Source organism: Struthio camelus, chromosome 11 (genome assembly GCF_040807025.1).
Source record: "Struthio camelus isolate bStrCam1 chromosome 11, bStrCam1.hap1, whole genome shotgun sequence".
In the NCBI taxonomy this organism is placed as follows: domain Eukaryota; kingdom Metazoa; phylum Chordata; class Aves; order Struthioniformes; family Struthionidae; genus Struthio; species Struthio camelus.
In genome coordinates this window covers 13532574-13551240 of record NC_090952.1, presented here as the reverse complement: position 1 = coordinate 13551240, position 18667 = coordinate 13532574, and the positions used below count along the sequence as shown (strand labels likewise).

General features: G+C 38.2%; 1 protein-coding gene across 9 annotated transcripts in view; it reads left to right on the top strand.

Moving 5' to 3' along the window:
- The window catches only part of MTMR1 (myotubularin related protein 1), a 40479-nt gene that overhangs the window by 118 nt on the left and 21694 nt on the right, over window positions 1-18667 (top strand). The window contains exons 1-13 of one of the 9 annotated variants that reach the window (XM_068957565.1): window positions 667-818; window positions 3457-3562; window positions 6734-6757; window positions 8954-9004; window positions 10263-10338; window positions 11296-11390; window positions 11611-11718; window positions 12149-12250; window positions 13007-13090; window positions 13760-13909; window positions 14647-14835; window positions 15332-15517; window positions 18263-18469. In XM_068957565.1, coding sequence (XP_068813666.1) covers window positions 712-818; window positions 3457-3562; window positions 6734-6757; window positions 8954-9004; window positions 10263-10338; window positions 11296-11390; window positions 11611-11718; window positions 12149-12250; window positions 13007-13090; window positions 13760-13909; window positions 14647-14835; window positions 15332-15517; window positions 18263-18469 — 1485 coding nt within the window. In that variant the 5' untranslated portion in view covers window positions 667-711. Of the gene's footprint in view, window positions 1-666; window positions 819-1266; window positions 1423-3456; window positions 3563-6733; window positions 6758-8953; window positions 9008-10262; window positions 10339-11295; window positions 11391-11610; window positions 11719-12148; window positions 12251-13006; window positions 13091-13759; window positions 13910-14646; window positions 14836-15331; window positions 15518-18262; window positions 18470-18667 lie in introns of those variants that run through there. The other 8 variants (XM_068957564.1, XM_068957567.1, XM_068957566.1 and 5 more) reach the window with 8 other exon arrangements.

The following is an 18667-nucleotide window of genomic DNA, read 5'->3' as shown; positions in this document are numbered from 1 at the left end:
AGGTGGGTGTGGGGGGGGGCCAGAACTGGGGTGCCAAGCTGCGGGTGCCTGACACCTGCTGGGAAATACTGAGGTGCAGACCTCCCCGTTTCCGCGTTTTTGCTCCCGTGGGGCGCTGGGCCTTCGCTACTTGTTTCGAAAGCTGCCGCTGAATGCCTGGCGTGGCGCCCCTCCGCTGGGCACCCGCGGTGCGCCCCCTCCGCGGCTCCTGTCAGACGGGGCCGGCGGTGCGCTGACTCTTTATTTCTGGTTTTCCGAGCGTGTCGCGATGTTTGGCAGCTCGAGCCTGACAAGCGGCGGCGGCGCCGCCGGCCCCCCGCCCTCCGCCCCCGCCAGGCCCGCGGGCGGGCGCCCTTCCGCCACCGGAAAAGCGCTCGGCTCCTTCGTCGCTGCGGAGGAGTCGCTCGCTCCCCGTCGGCGCCGCGTCGGGGGCCGAGGCGCGGCCGGTCCCGCGCGGCGGGGCAGCCCCCGCCCGGCGCCCTCCGCGCGCCGCCGCTGAGGCCCGGCCCGGCCCGGCGGCGCCGCCCTCCCCCGCCGCGCGGGGCCGCTGCCGCCCTCGCGGCGCCGCGGAGGCCTGTGGGTAGCAGCGTCGCCGCCGCCGCCAGGTGACAGCTCGGGCCGCGGCCGGGGCCCGCGCGGGCCGGGCCGGGCCGGACCGGACCCGCCGGTTGCAGCAGGGCGAGCGGGCCAGCCAGCCCCGGTGCCGGCAGCATGGAGTGGGCGGCGGCGGCCGGGCCGGCCCTGGAGGGCGGCGGCGTGAGCCGGCGAGCCGTGCGGGCGGCGGGGCCGCGGCAGGCCAGCGCCGAGACGCTGGACAGGTGAGCGGCGGCGGCGGCCCGGCCCGGCCCGGCGCGGGGCGCTGCGGGTGGGGGCGGCGGGCGGCGGCGGCGGCTCCGCGCCCCTGCGCGCCCCGGCCTGGGCGGCGGCGGCGGCCTCCCGCCGCCTCCTCGGGAGCTGGAAGCATCGCTGAAGATGGAGCGGCCGCGGGCGCTTCCAGCGGCCCCGCCGAGGCTGGCGGCGCTACCAGGCTCCCTCAGCCGATGACGCCGTTTGGTAACCGAAAATCCGGTTTTTTTTTTCTTTCTTTGTTTTTTTTAAAACAACCACGCAAGCACAGGGCGGATTTTCCTCTGCGAGTGAGCTGGTTCTTGTAAAAGTTTCCTGCTTGCGGTACTGTAGGTCGGGTTTGTTTGGTTTTTTTTGGTGTGTGATTGGCGTCATTGTTTTTGTGCAGAGTGAGGCTGCCTTCAGGATTTTGGTTAGGGTTTTTTTTTCGGGAGTACTTTGACTTATCTTCGTTATGTCAAACGAGACCGTTCTCAGGGTTTAGAAGTATTTTAATTTTTTGTTTCTGAAGTGCAAGTGTATGTTTCATCTACAGATGGATAAGGGCCTTAAATCAGGCGTTTTTCGACCCCAGCGGTAGGTCGGTTCTTTTGCGGATGTGTAGGTCTTCCGCGCTCGGTGCAAGTTGGGTTTTCTGTTGGCTTCAGGTTGGGGGGTTTCGCCAGTAAATACCTGCTCAGGAGTCTGGTGCCAGGTGTTACTGTATCTAACTCAGAGCACCTAAAGATTAGAGTAACTTCTTATGTAGAAATTTCTCTTTGGAGACAGCCTTCAGAGTTTAATTTAAAAATCCTTAAACGAGGATTAGAAGCAAACTGAAACGTCGCCTAATTTAAGCAAAAAGAAAACATATTTTATTTAAGAGTTGGTACCACATTCCACTCTCCATATTTCTCCATCTTCGCTCGCTTTCCTGTTAGGAGAAGCCAGGTGTTTCACGTGGCTCTAGTGAAGGTGTAAATCAGATGTCCGTCTTCTGTCACTAAGTTTTCCATATTTTTGTTCCTTGCTAATGTACTTTTTCATCTTCCCTCTTAATTTTCACCTTCTCTTTCTCTCCTTCTGATCTTCTTGTTACACCCTAGAAAAGTTATAATGATGGTGTATTATAATGTAATTTATTTATTTACCATTATGGCTGTACCAGGATAAACTAGTGTGCATGATGATGGATAAACTAGAATGAAAAGATATATACTGGTATGTTTCCCACTTCACAGATTGTAATAATGCCATATTGGTATGAGTACACTGATCACAGGGTGTGTAAGCGCTTTCACATTAGTTTTCCTAGTCATGTTAACTGTTTATCTAGTGATTCCTAGTGAAAACAAGTTACAGTAAAAATAAATCTTTTTCAAAAATAAGAAGTAAATACATAGCTGGAAACAAACTTTGGCCAACCCAGTAGACAGTAGAAATTCAGCAGTATGAGGGAAGGAGAAGTAAAGGAGATCAGAAAAGGATTACTGTAAACTTCTAGCTTCTGCGTTCTTTTGCAAAACATGAGGGAAGGTTTCTCTAAATGAAGCTGAAATCCAGTTCAGCACTGCCCTCAGATTTGTGTTCAAGTAGGAATGTAATAGACATTTTAATAACAAAAAACATTTTATGAACTGGTACTGAGCAGGGTTTTGCAGGTGGGGAGAAAAATATTAAAATTTTTGTTGTTAGAGTTCTTGGAGTTTTTTGTTTCGGGTGTGATTTGTTGTTTTTGCTACATGCACGGTCAATTCATACCTACCTTGTCCTAGCAGAGTCAATGTGTTAAGACCAGACCTCTAGTTAATTTGTAATTTGTCATCTTATACCAGTATCACACCCTCTTAACATCCCAGTTGTAGCTGTTCTGTGTTGTGTATGTTCATGGCGTTGTAGTTGTTCACTTCAGTGTCCCAAGTGCTCCCAAAATGTATCACCTCAAATTAATTACAATTCTACTGTTAGATGTCTTGTCTTTAGGCTTCTTGTGAACACGCCACATTGCAGAATTCATTGCTGTGGCATGGGAAGGCCCATCATAAAGATTTTTCTGAGATTATTTGATGAATACCAAAAGGAAATATGGCTAAATAGAAATTGCTGTTTAGAAAATATGTATTTTCTATGTGTAATATTACTTACATAGAATACTTCTAAACAACACTAGAGTAGCTTACGTTTTTAAAGATTAGCCCAGAGTTGTTATATTTTAAAGAGAATTTCTTGACTAACAACAGTGGGAAAAGTAAGGAGTTTTTTTACAGTATTACATGATCAAATTCATTCCATGTATGGCTTTAAGAAAAAAAATATATATGTATCAATGTTGAACAAGTTACGCTGGGTAAGGAGACAACATTTTTATACGTTTCTAGGACCCTAGCCATACTTTGGACCTATTGACAGCTCTATGCCTCAATAAGTTCTAGTAAAATTAAATGATTTCTCTAATTTGATCAGCAAAATAGTTGTGTTCTGCCTACTGACATCGTAAAAATCAGAAAGCTGATTTTTATGACCTTAGTGATCATTTATGGTCTTGTTCTTTAGTTATGCTCAGTTGGTATACTGTCGTCAACAAAAATTTTGAGTTATTGCTAAATAATTTGAAATATTCTGTTTTTGTAGCCCTACTGGATCACATGTTGAATGGTGTAAACAGCTGATAGCTGCAACCATTTCTAGTCAGATTTCAGGGTCTGTCCCATCAGAAGGAGTGTCCAGAGACTACAGGGTAAGTGACCTGAGGGGTGCAGATTGGCTTATTTATGTTAAAGGAGGGAATGATCAGGAAATTCCTTGCTACCTTGATTGTCGGGTGGTAAGTACGTAAGTGATATGTGAATGTTCCAAAACTAGAAGCGTTTCATGACGTTTAGGAATCTTTAGCAACTGTTCTCTGCTTACGTGCATAGTCTAGAGTAGTGGCATTGAATTCTACAGAATAAAATAAAATAGAGAAAATTAAAAGTCAATATTTTACATAAAACAGCAAAAGTGAGTTGTTGTTCCTTTGCATTATTACATAGAAGTTTTCAGTAAGATAGATTAATAACTGGAGATTGAAATGTTTTCTTTATTCTAAATGATGCACGGTACAATTTAGCTTTTCAGATTTCACCAAAAAAAGAATGTCTTTGCTACTCTGCAAAGAACAATATGGCTTCTTTTTTGCCTTATATAAGGGATTTCACCAGAGACAGACAAGTTAACACCAAAACCAAAGAGCGTACCTTTTTTTCTTACCCTCCCAGCAACATTTCTATCACTGAGGTAATATTGTGCAGTATGGTTAACCTGATAGGATTCGTTACGTTTTTTACCCGTCCTCTTTCAGGCTCTTTTACTGTTTGCTGTATATGCAGAAAGCCAGCCTGGAACTATCAAGAGTAGAGCATCATCAGTTTTCCTCCTCTTATAAATGGGCAGAAGTCTCACCTGCGTTTCAAGTCCCTTTAAGAAACCCAGGCTGCTATTATTTAGACCACAAAATGTACTATCCTTTTTCTTCCTAGTGTTGACCTATCGTTTTATGATCTTCATGCAAAATGGGCAAATAAAATTTGTGTCTTCGGCTTTTAACTAGGGTATAATTATTTACTAAGCTCTCTGTGTTTGAAAAGTTTGGATGTTGTCTAGAGAGGGCGTATTTTGACTTCTGCGATTGCAGGTCAAATTCAGCTCCAGCCTGAAGATGAATCCACTAAGTGTATTTGATCTTAGTCTGTTTAAGAATTCACCTCACAGAGATTGTCACTATATTGGCACAGTCAGCAGCTTATGCTCGTAAAAAAGGGTAGCTCTTCCATGCTATGGCAGCTGAATTGCAAGTGCCTGCTCTCGGTCAAGGCTAATGTCTTTGATAAAACATTGTGGGAAACCTTGCGTTACAGCTGCCTATGTTGTTTTTGCCCTGTAGATCAAGGACTTCATTTTAGTAAACTCTTAAGTTTGGTATTGAGTTTATCTTCTGAGTCATAATGCGTTCCTCTGGAGTAGAGAGTGCTTTTTTATTCTAAATAATCTGCTTCTCTCGTTTTGGATGTTACTTAAGAGGAATAAATCTTTTGAGGCCTAATTAAAAACTTTTAACTCTGTTTTATTCTCTCTTTCTTAGAAATGAAAGAAAAGGGTTGAACCTTTTGGAATTCCAAATTTTTTGTGAATAAATTGTATTTAGCTTTTTTCATTGGTATGATTTTAAACTCCTATATTTGTGTATAATACCATGGAATTTTTTGCCTTTTACATTCAGGATGGGTGTGTTGTAGTGTATTGTGCTTTAGGAAAGGATTTCCTTTGCACTTAGCTTCTGCAGAAGTTCAGTGCTGCTATCAGTTGCTTAGGCCGTACCACTGACATGATGGGTTTACATATTTCCAGAAGATCTCTTCACCGCTGCACACTCAGTGTTAAGAAAAACCACCAAACCCTAATACGTAGGAAAGAGGGGAATAAAACTCCTGGACACCAGCTAAAACTAAGAAAAATGCAGGAAGATGCTAAATACATTTTCATGTGTAGATACTAGACCTTCAAAGACTTTAATTATTCAGCAGTTCTGTTTTCTTCTTTGAGAAAGTACTGCTAATCACGCCAAGTAATATGGATTTGTGTATGACTTTATGTCACAGTGAGACTACGATGGATTTCTCCCATAATTTGGGTAATATATCCAGCTGTATCTTGTACTTTTTGGCAGATGATTAATGTCTATATTTAGAGTGTTTATTTCTTGTGGTGTTTTGAAACAATGGAAGAGATTTTTATTTTCATCATCCCACTTAAAATATTAGCGATCAAGTTATTGGCATTGCCAAGCATTTCAAGAAATTAATGCTGAAGCTAATTTTCCTGAAAATTTTTCTGTCTCTTGTTTAATATGTGTGTACGTTCTTGATATGGAAGTCTTTAACTTCATTATTAATGTGGAATTCATGCATAAAGAGATATTCCAAAATGCACGTTTGTACAGTTTCATTTGAGACGTCTTTCCCTCTTAATGCACACTTGATCAATATTCTGTGTCTTGGTTACCTTTGTTTACATCCAGTTGTTGCATTTAGAGAATATCTTGCATCAACTCAGAAGCTTCAAGTAGAAAGGTCCTTTTTTTGTTTTATCTTTTTTTTTTAAATTTTCAATCAATATGTTTGCAAAAACAAGTAAATATATAGATTCTTTTATCTCGTGGTGGCTTCTGTGTTACTCATTTCAGAAACTTAATTCACCAGAATGTATCTGGGGAGAAAAAAATCAAAAGGAAGCAAAGAGGCTACAAACAGAGTAGTCAATACTGGAGAACATAGAACTAGCTCTTGCTTGCTAATCTTGGTGTAACATGATTTAACTGTGGACTCTGATGTGTATATCTTCTCTGACAGACAGCCTGGGGAAAATTATTGAACGAGTACTTCATATTAATGGAAATTGCGCAGTTTATGATAGCTGAATATAGACACCTTCGGAGAAAAAACGTTGAGAAGGGTTGTAGCTATCCTTGTTTTGGCATTTGAATCTAAAATATGCAGTGATTATATTTCATAGTTATTATTGCAGGCTTATTATATTTTGCCTGGAAGGATTACCATACTCTTCTCTTTTCACAATAGCACATTCTAACTGGATAAAAGGATGAATAGGAGTAAATTTTTCAAAAGAACTTGGCTTTTGTTTCATCACTAAAACGAAGTGGCCAGATTGCTTTCAGAGCCAAACAGTTCTGCAAATGGGAGCTAGTAGATCTATATAGTGTTTTTGGTTTTTTTTTTTTTTTAAATCTGGCTACTAATTAGTACTCTTGGAAGTAGAGCTCTTCTGAAAATCTGATGAAATAAGATACAATATCTTTAATAAATCAAATCCATGTGTTTTGTTGGATAACATTTTATATTTTAACTAACAGGTATACAGGAGGCCTGATATACGGGTAAGATTACCTTTGGCTAGCAGTAAACGGCCTCCTACCTGTTTGTCTTTTGTGCTGTGTGAGAGCTTGGTGTGTCAAGCGTTCTTCTTTACTTCATTAATAGTTTTTATGAACCAGTCAGGCCATTTTGCTATGTAGTGCAACAGCTTCTTTGCCATAGAAGTGCTTTATATGCATTACAATGTTTTCATGAGCAGTAAAAGTCAATGTGTAAGAGAGCAATATATTTAAATTATGTTATGAATGTTCAGTACTAACTTCAGTTTTATTACATTGATTTTGACAAAATGGATGCTCGCAACTGCGGCTTACATGCTTTGGACTACAGAGCGCTGTATTAGCAGCTTAAATGTGTTATCTGTGCTAAAGAATATTAGTGGTAAAAGCATTACATCTTTGTCTACTCTATTTAAGTCAGATAACAATTCATGCTTGCGTTTGTACACGTTTTACACTAATTGCTACAGTCCTACAGTGGAATTGAAAGTTAGGATTGGAGTTAGACACCACTGCAATGATCTACATCTTTTCCATGATAATTTTAGAGACTAGGCCTTGCCCATTGTTCACTGAAGATATAAAAAGGTCTGTCTTGTTTTCTTGTCCCTCTCACTTAGTTACATTTATGGAGTGAGAAATGATCTGGATAGTATCCTGACATTGTTCATGAAATGTTTCTAATGCTTTTATTCAAACAAAGACCTCTTGTTCATTCTCAAGCCTAGAGGTCAAGTCTGAATGATTTCTTTTTCTAATTGGTTGTTTACATATTTGAAAATGATGTGTTCAGTCCAACCGTGCAGATCCACAAATTGATTTTTTTTAATAGATAGCTCTTGAAATAATTGCTGTGGGTTGAGTAACAACACTTGATTGTTTCCCTTCAGCTTTTCGTAGTTCTTTATAAAGACATCTGATCTTTTAAATGATCTGATGTGCTTCCCTCTCTTTCATTTAAATCAAAATCTTTTGGTGTATTCTCTTGTCCTTCTTCCAGTTTGCTTCCAGGGATCACAGTAGCTACCTTTCTTTGATTCCAGAAACGGTGTTTTTTTATGGTCTGAATTTTAACTGTTTTTCAGAGTTCCATCAAGACCTAATTATCAGGAGGCCTTTATCGTTTGAAAGTTTTATTATTAATTATAACTTTTTATGCTCTTGTAGAGTCCAAATTATCTGAAGATACCTAAAGTCTTTCTTTTAAGTTTTCCTCTTTTGAGGGTTCTGTAGGAACTCTATAAAAAGAAAAATCGACTTTAGCAAACAATTGTGTACTTAAACTGAGGCTGTCTTACTTTAAAGTGAGAAGCTTATTGCGTGGGGACTGGGAATACTAGCATGTCACGAACACAACATCTCTCCAGTTAGTAGAGAAGGAAGACTGAAGGAAAATTTTGGCTGAATGTATTAAAACAATTACTTCATAGGAACCAGTGACATTTTTGCTTTTACCTGGAATGCATAGGGTCCTTATGTTTGTGAAAGAGCTTTAGTTCATACAAAAAATTGCATTCATGTAAAAATGTGAATCATTTGAATGGTTTGCTATCAGGATAATTTTAGGTTCTGTAAGGTTATTGGCTAGGTTTCCAACAGTAACACAGAAGTTGCTGGAAAACAAGATGAAATTATAAAACTGAGCTGAACTGAACACTAAACTGAATTAAAACATGTCTTACACAGTATAGTATTTTTTAAATCATCTGAATGCCTCTATTTGATATTGAATTATTTTTGTCCTTGAAAAAACTGCATGAATTTTCCCCTAATGCTACCATTGCAAGCTGTACTCAATTTCTTCTGTTTATAAGCATGTGGCATACTTTGCATTCATTTTCTTTCCTGTAAGGTTGCTTGTCCGAAAAAGACAGTACATACTTTTACGTTCCTACGTACCAACCAGCACCGACTCTTTTGTGAAAAAGGATGTAAATTTTCCATTTCGTATTCTGCCAAATAACATAAAATAGATAGTTCTTTTAACTTGGAATCTTTTCTGTGGAGAGCGGTTTGTGCCAAAAGCGGAAGATGCTGAATAACTAAACTGAAGTTGAAGTATATACTGTCTCTTTAAGGAAAATTTAAAAAAAAAAAAAAGAGAGAATCAAAAAAGGAAGATTCTATCCTTTCACCTGTTGTCTGCATGTTTTTTCCTGTTACTTCTCTCTTTCCCTACTGCTGCCTCATGCAATGCAGGAGATTCAGGATGGACACAATGGCTATCATTCTGAAGCAGAAGCTGATCAGGTGGCAAGTTTTACTCATCTTTCATTCATTAACTGTGTAGCAAGGTACTGTATACTAGTACTTGTACAGTACATAGAAATCTCATATATCTCATTAAAGAGAACCCGCAGAAGACATTTGGTATGTTAACTGGTGATCTGCTAGGTAGGGATTTTGTGTAACGTCATGTAATCTAGGTTGGAATACTGCACTTAAGCCCCAATCTGACCGAGCACATTCGTTCCTCTAAGTATGTAAGTATTGGCTCATTCTCTACATGCCATCTTTGTTTGTGATTGGGTGCTAAATACAAAATTATGTTAGTTTCCAAGATATTATAAAACAAAAAATCAATTTAAACATTTTTAGAAATTGATTTAGAAATTTCTTAGAAATGATGAGATTGGTTTTTTTTTTAAGGCAAGCAAATTCTACACATTATTTGTTGGTAAATGAGAACTGTAATATAAAGGGAGGGTATTTGTTTATTGTAAAATAGCCCGTTACACTTAGTGTCAATTCAAGATGTAAAAAATTGAAACCTTAACAGTGTGCTGACCTGAGAGAGATCACTTTCTCACACGGTCCTTAAAAGCCCCGCAAACCCTTTTATTCTTAATTGAAGTACATTGTAAACCTTGGTTGCCAAATAAGGGCCCAAAGAATCGAGCTTTTATTATTCAGGAATGAAGTGACTTCTCTAAATGAAAACTTACAGAACTAGCCCTTATTTTAAAATCACTAAATGTTCGTCTGTATTTCATTATTACCTTGTTCTTAATCTGACCTTCTAGATATGGAGTTGAAATGATAAATAAGTAAAGCTTCTGCCATGTAATTCTCAGATGAAAATATTTAAATGTTAAGCATTCAACATTGAGAATAGAAAATAATTTAATATAAACTTTAAAATGTTGTGGAGCAGATAAAATGCCCCAAATACAACCTGCATTTAGCAAAAGGCTAACAAATTATTAATTGCAAAATTGGACTGCTATTATTGCTCATATTTTTGTATGCTGTATATGTAGCTAGCATGTGAAACTAATTGTTGCATAAATGCTTAGTTACTAATACCTTACTAATATGTATGTGTGTGTAATACTTACAATATCAAGCTTTGTGTTTTTTAATATGACACAGTTGAATACAGTTGTGCTTTGGAAAAAAGATACAGTTGTGTTTGAGTAATCTCATAGTAAAAGCACTTTGCATCAAAATTTATTAATGTAGTACAGATGAAAAGTGAGATTTACTCATGGTTTTGGACTTCTGCCAGGCACTGCGGGATGGAAACAAACTAGCACAGATGGAAGAAGCTCCACTTTTTCCTGGAGAATCAATCAAAGTTATTGGTAAGCGTACTATTGAGTACTACGCTGAATATTATTAAGTCATTAATTTATTTATTCATAAATGGGACATTATTTTTTTCATAATAGCACGAAGTTTACTGTTGAGTTGTGTTACTTTAGTTTTGAATGCCACTTTGGATTAGCATACTTCATGTGGATTTCTTTTCTTTGTCTTTTAAGCCAAATGTGGGCCTGAAAGGTAAATCAATTCAAGATGACGACTTGCTCCATATAGACAGATTAATTATTTTCAAGGGTTAGTTTGTTCCATACAGGCAAATTAATCATGTGGATTGTATTTATTCACGAGGTTTGCCAAGGGTACTCCGTAGATTGAAGCACTTAAAATTTGTGATGGCGAAGAGGATGAAATTATGTAAAACTCAGTATCTAGTTCTTATTGGGATGTATTTCACCTTGGTCTGTGGTGGCAAGCTGTGTGTTGGCAGCACAGTATTTGGCCAGAAAAGAATGCTAACTCTTTCAAATAAATTGAAATTGAAGATATGGGCATATCACTGAGTTACTTTGAGGTGAATTGCATACTCTTCAATAAGCCAACTTGCTTGCTCCCTCCAGGAGGTGAGTGCAGGCTGCTTTACGCCTCAGGGAAGGGACCAGAGCTGCCTGCAGCTCAGAGTGCCAGCAGGGCGCCAGACTTCTTTGTTACCTGCCTGCCCTTACAGCAGTACACACTGTCTGAGCTCAGTCCTAACTGCTCAGTAGTTTCTGAGCAGCAGCAGGGCTGAGGAATTTGATTATTTTCATTGTGTAGATAAAGACAGCTCTTTCCATACTAACAGCATTTGAAGAATATACTTTTGTATGCAGTCCAGGATCAAAATCCTGTGGTAATATGAGCCTGCAAAAATTCTTGTTATTTTTTACTAGAAATAGATTTTTATGAAACAAATAGATGTAATAGTAAAACAAAGCTTTGGTTGATCTCTTTTGCAGCTAAAGATGTTATGTATATCTGTCCATTTATGGGAGCAGTCAGCGGCACACTGACGGTGACGGACTTCAGAATGTATATCAAAAGTGTTGAAAGGGTAAGACTTTACCATCTATCTGCATATTTCTTCCAGGTAGAAATTTGGCTGAAGTGGGTTTCAGAAATGCCACAAATCTGGTATAAATGAAGCATGACTTTCCACAGAAGTCTGTTAAACAGGAATTATAGATGAGACTAGTGGAATACACATAAATAATAGTAGATTGCATTTCTCCTAATGTGACTAAATTAATTTATGTTTTATGTTCAAATTTCAGGATCCACCTTTTGTTGTTGATGTCCCCCTTGGAGTAATAAACAGAGTTGAAAAAATTGGAGTACAGAGCCATGGGGACAACTCATGTGGTATAGAAATAGTTTGCAAGGTATGGCGTGGTACAAATCCATTAATTATGATTTCATTTTCATTTGATCCAAGTATTTTGATTTTATATTCATTTTAGGGACCTGCATGCAAGTGTGCTGTTTTTCTCTCTACTCTGATCCCTGGTTTGAATCCTACTTCATTTAGATAATATGTTTCAATTCCTCTTGTGATACTATGCAGTATTAAACACTTCTGCTTTTTGTCACAAGAGGGAATTTAAAGGAAGAATGGCTATTTTTGTCATATCTAGGAACTCTAGTGACAGTCCTAGTTATCTAATACAAATACTTAACTCTGTTCTAATATGGATTAGATGATACCAGTTATTTAGTGTTAACATATATACTTTCCTTCAGCCATACTTATTATAACTGCTCTTTTTTTAAAAAAATATCATAGGGTAAAATAGTGTGACTTATTTTTGACAGGATATGAGAAACTTGCGGCTTGCCTATAAACAGGAAGAGCAGAACAGATTGGAGATTTTTGAAAACCTCGTTACACGTGCATTTCCTCTTTCTAATGGGCTGGTAAGTCTTAAGATATAAGGCTGTCTGTGTCTGTCCTCTTTTTGGAAAGTGTAGGCAGAGAAATAAAAGCACTGTGTAACAAACATTAAAATGTTGATTCATAAAATGCATTATGAAGCAGGCGAGCTCCTCTGACCCTATTTCCTTTTTGCATTAATTTATAAGATGTTACGCTGCGTCCTGCTGTCCCTAAAGTTAGCTAATTTGTACATAACCCTTGAGATTTAATTTGCCTAATATTGCTGATTTTCTCTCTCTTTCTGTCTGTCTGTCTGTCTCTGGAGAGAGAGAGAGAGACTTATTTTCCACAGTAGATAATAGATAATTCAGTCTGGAAGTTCACTGTCTGAAAAACAAACGGGTACAATTAGTCGTCTTATTAGTTAGCAATGAAATGCTATTTTGTTATGCTTGCGTGGGTAAGGAACCGGTTGGGAAACAGGAGACCAGGCTTCTCACCGTGGCTCCGCCATTGATCTTTTTTGTGATCACGAGCAAATAACTACCTCTCACTGCCTCTGTTCCATTTCTTGGTTTTGTTAATTAGATAGCATGCACTTGAAAGAAGAAACTATCCTTTATTTGTGTTCCAGCACAGTGCTGTCCAGTCTTGATTGGCGAGCTTAGGTCTAATGTTAAAGAGGTTTTTTTTAATTTTTGGTTTGAAATTTTGTAAGGTTCCTTATTTTGAAGCTTATTGTGCTTATAGCCCGCTAGATAGTAATTTATGTCTTTGCATTATTATTTTTTTTTTAGCCGCTTTTTGCATTCAGCTATAAAGAGAAATTTGCTGCTAACGGCTGGAAAATATATGATCCAATGGCTGAATATAAGAGGCAGGTAAGTTACACAAGTACTTGGTGTCTTACTTTTTCTCCCCTGTGTCCCTTCCACACAAAGCCATTTAAACAAGAAAAAATTTTTAAAGAAAATTCAAAATTTTCAGCACTGGCTATATACAGAGATTTGCCCAAAATTCATATTTTGATAATGAAATACAAGTGGCCTGACTTTGAGAGTGCTGAACACTCATAAGTCCTGCTAAAATTGAGTACTAGAGCAGATGTGTCTATCTTAACATGCATTCTCAAATCCACGTTTTCCAAGTGCCATTTTTGAAAATATAGACCCTTTATTGAAATTTGTTTTTCAGTAAGCATCATTGAAAAGAAGTCACCTTAGTTTGTCATTGTAAATCTACGGTCTTCTGGTTGCAAAAGTAATATTTTTATTTCACTCTATGATCACTTTTTACCCTGAGTATATGGCCTATTCAAATGGTTATTTTGCATAGTAATTTTAAAGATAGTAAGTAAAAATCGCTTTCAGTGTTTTGACTTACGATACAATATGAAGACTTAAAGCTAGTAACTGATTTAAAAGAAAAACATGGGCTCACTTTTTTTTTTTTTTTTTTAAAAGTACGGAGCGTATCAACATTCTCATCGCCAAACTCAGATATATAAAGATCTAACCTGAAAAACATGAAAACGTTTTGCTTTCATACAGGGCTTGCCCAATGAGAGTTGGAAAATATCCAAAATTAACAACACCTTTGAGCTTTGTGATACATATCCTGCTATTCTTGTTGTGCCAACCAGTGTAAAGGATGATGACCTCTCAAAAGTGGCAGCATTTAGAGCAAAAGGCAGAGTTCCAGTAAGTGAAACTTTTACAAGGAGATATAAAGTCTTATGTGTTTGTAGCTTATAGAAATTGCTAGAGTTCTTTTAGGTGTTTATAAAGACAGTGGGCCCAGTTCTTTCCTAAAAGGGGAGCAAAGAAAGAAGAATCAGGCTTGCTGGGTTTAGAACAGAAGTAAGCTACTCAAATGTGAGTCTAATTGCCTGGTTATTGTACTGTGCAATAAATCTCTGTGTGGAGTTAACGCTTCTAGGCCACAATGGTATCTGATGCTAATTCACAAATTAACTTGTATTCTGAGTTACAGAATGGAAAGTGTAACAGCCGTAATAGGTTTCCTGAGACTAGATAAATTAACAGGTTTAAATATGCTAGATGGTGAGAGTATTTGTGCTGTAGATCTGCCTAGGATGATATAGAATTAGATAGGTGTGTAAGTCCATAGACTTCCATATGGAAGCGATTTTTCTTCCTCTGTTGTACATTTTTTTCCTAATTAATTATATGCAATGGCAGACTTTATCAGAAATTAAAGCAAAGTTATTTCAATTACTTTGTATTTCATCTGATCAGATTTAGGATCAGCGATGCTAGTGTCCTGACAATACAATTTTCATCAGCTTATCCTGAAGTTTGCATTAGTTGATTTGCTAGGAAATTATGCCATGTAGGCAATGTGATTATCTAATTGCACTGTGACCTGCTGCCTTTACATTGGTATAATAAGCCAAAATCTTTTTCTTTATTTTCAGGTGTTATCCTGGATTCATCCTGAGAGCCAAGCAACGATAACACGATGCAGTCAACCATTGGTAGGCCCAAATGATAAGCATTGTAAAGAAGATGAAAAATATTTGCAGACAATAATGGATGCAAATGCTCAATCACATAAACTTATCATCTTTGATGCCAGACAGAATAGCGTTGCAGATACGAACAAGGTAGGTTGGTATAATAACTGCTAGATGTATCTTTGTTACAGGGCTGAAGATTACACAAGAGATGAGAGTAAAGAGAACTTGATGTGAAAAGAGATAAGGTCTCTGAAAAGAGTGTAGGAAGGAAGGTGAGTCGATCACAGCGTTTTGGAAAGGCTGGCAGGAGTTCAAGGCAGCATGAAGGTAGACCCGCGAAATGATGCGCACTAATTCCCATGGAAGACTGCCAAATTGTGACCAAATGTATCAGTAGCAAAAAGGGGAAATTTTGGGGATGTATTAGTAAATGCAGCCTATTAAGATTAGTATTTATTCCATCTGAAAAAAAGCCTAGTGCTTTTTGGAAAAGCAAGTGCTAAGAATGTGTTTTTTATTTGTGCTAAAATAATACTTCCTCTCCAAAAATCCTAAAACCTGACCAAAATAACTTTTTCAAATTCATACTGAAGTATACTGTACATGCTCCTTTCTTTCTCTGTTTCTACCTTTTGAATGGCAGGCAAAAGGTGGAGGATATGAAAGTGAAAGTGCCTACCCAAATGCAGAGCTGGTCTTTCTGGAAATACATAATATACATGTAATGAGAGAATCGCTGCGTAAACTTAAAGAAATAGTGTATCCTACTATTGATGAGACTCGGTGGTTGTCGAACGTGGACTCCACACACTGGTTGGAATATATAAGAGTAAGAGACCTTTGATGTGAAAAACAGTTTTTTTTAAACATGTTTTTTACTTGAATTTCTGAAAATGCTACTGAAATTATGTCTAGATTTAACTACGTCTTTGATCAGAATAATCTTGTAAAAAAGCTGAATTTTGAAATGGTCACTTAGCATTTTAAATAAAGTATATATCCGTTCCATAATAACTTCTTTGTATTTCAGCTTATATGTTTTGGTAAGTAATGAGTTAATTCCTGATAATGCAGTATCGTATTTAGTGTTGGACAACACTTTATTCTCCTGAGAGAGAATACTTGTGAGCGGTCCAGGGTTATCCCTGCTTTTTGGAAAACTGCCCTGAGAACTTCAGATTATATTTGAACAACTGCCAAAGACCTCAGTTTAAGTTCTGCGATCTTTCTCATCCTTCCCTCCTTCAAAGCAATGTTAGTGTTCATGTGTTGGACGCCTACATTTTCATCGGCTGTTTATAGTCTGTGCTTTGCTGGTTATAATCTACTCTAGTATTTAACATCATCTTAAAATAAATCACTATCATGCTCAGTTTTACAGTCTGTTTCATTAACCTCTGAAATGCTTTTAGAATAGATTATTTCAGTATCGCATTCACTCCCCTGTTTATCATGAATATGGATGGAGAGGAATTTGTTTTATTAGCAATTGGCTCAAATACCACTCATGCAAAACATGTTTTGGATTGTTCATTAGTTTTACTCCTCTGTTAACTAGTGCTTGCTAACTTCTGCAGAAGAACCAGTAGAGGGAGCAAACACTTAAATTAAGAATTAAGCAAATATAACGATATTTTGGTAAGAGTCTAACTTTCTTGTTTTCTTAAAGTTGGAATATTCTAAAACAGCTTTGGGAGTCTAAATATCTAGAAACGGTTTCTTATCAGTCTGGCTTTAAGTACAATGGTCTATTTGTAAAAGTGGAGATTTTGGGCCTAGTATTTGCCTTTCACTGCTGTTGACTTCAGTGGGGTTTCTCAGTTCCGAATAATATCAGAAGCGGACCTTTTATATGACTGTTTCACAGTTCAAATGAGCATTAGATAGGGGAGTGTCCTGGGAGGCATCAGTAACATTCTAAGTGTATGAAGATGGCAGTACAACGTGAGTAGAGTCACCTGCTGCTTTTTGCACGCCGGGATGTTTCCTCATGTTCTCCAGTTTACTTTCTAAGTCTTTTCAGAGGAGAGCTTCGGCTATTAATTTTTTTAGAACCAGTTATCATTTTCTAAACCAATCAAAAGCCAGTTATTCGTTAGTAGCTCTAATTAAAATACTATAGTGGTTGGTGTTTTTTGAAATATCGGTAAAGAATAGCATTATATTTTGTGGAGGAAGCTGTTTATTTCTTAAAGACTTCTGTCCAGAGTAGAATATAATGCCTCGCTTACTCCATAGACATTTACTGAATAATGCTAAGCCAGTTTTCCTTCTCCTATTCTCTGCTTATTGCCTATCTATTCTATCCTTGTGCTCCTCCACAGGCATCTGAGTTCAGGACAATGTAAAGTGAGCTACTGTATACCTGCATGTTATATAGATTATTTTTCTGCTTCTGTTGAAGACCCAACCCTTTTAATACTTACACTTTTTCTAGTGTAGTAGAGCCTTGTCTGTAACTGAAGTAATTGGCAACTAACTAATTCAGATCTCAAGCTCTATTCTCTCAAACAAGTTATTATATTGTTTCTCAGTATTTCCATCCTGGCATCCTTCAGTTTCGCTATAGAATGTATAATCAGTGAAAATTTATCTCTAAAACATGAATGGTCTTTTAAGACTGGGCTTATGCACAGTTGCTCCAGTGGCTACAGGCTTTTCTGCTTTCGAGAAGGTGTTTTTACATGCCTGGAAAGGGAAAAATGCACCTAGTCTATAAGATTTCATTTTCTGATGTTGGAATGCAGGGATGAGAGTCTTTCCTGTGGTACTGTTCCAACTGTTTTTCATGTATTTCTCAGTGCTATGGCGGGGCATGTTATGGAGACAGTTCTTCATAGGAGAGAGATTATTCAAGCTTAAAAATCTAAAGAACAACTTGAGAGAACAAGACTGGGAGTTTTGGGGGGAGAAGAATAACAAGTTCACGCAAGTGGTCTCAGTCTTGTGCCCTCTCCATCCCTATGCTCCCCAGCATGCTTCTGAACCCGGGTTATTAATGATCTGCTCATGAGATGAGTGCTATGCATATACTTCATGTACTAACAAATCAGCACAGAATCCCGGGCAGCAGTCTCTGTTTTTGTTTGGGTTGTGTTTTGATTTTGATTAGCTGGATGGTTTGTCCCTTTCTCTAAACTTAGTAGAAATGAAAGCTGAGGAAGAAAGAGTGATTATTTGCTATGAGAATGAATTTTGAAAGCACTAGACTTGTTCTTCACCTTCTAAATAGGTTATAGTATTTGTTTCTGTTTTCGTCATCATAATACAGACTTTCAGATATAGTGTAGAGAAGGGGTTCCCAGCCCCTCTTTCTAGATACCGCTGATAAGGGAGAACGGTTAAGAACTGTCTCCCGGACAGCAGATCACACATTATTTAGGAATTGGTTTTTGTACCTCTATTAGCATGTGTGTCGCCACTTGGAAATCTGTAATATAAAGCAATGGTGTCAAGATGACTATATATTTAATCTGAAAACTTGAAATATAGTAACCCAAGATTATAGCATTCTAATTTTTTTGTAGAGTTTTGTGTGGTATTTAATATGCTTGTTTGTTTTTATTTATTTAAGATGCTTCTTGCTGGAGCAGTAAGAATTGCTGACAAAATTGAGTCTAGTAAAACATCTGTGGTGGTGCATTGCAGTGATGGTTGGGATCGAACTGCCCAGCTCACTGCTCTAGCTATGCTTATGCTGGACAGCTATTACAGAACTATCAAGGGATTTGAAGTCCTTATAGAGAAAGAATGGATAAGTTTTGGACACCGGTTTGCAATGGTAAGCTAAAAGAATTAATGTGCAGTTTGTTGCTTTCAAGGCTTTATATTTCAAATAGCATATTTTCTCACTGGATTTTGCATTTTAGTTACTATTGGTAATGTTCTTTTAATGATGTGAGTGTGTCAGATCACAGGTAAAGGAGAATTGTGGGCTGTTCGTTTTTGACAGGAAGCCTGTATGAGGTACGAACAACGA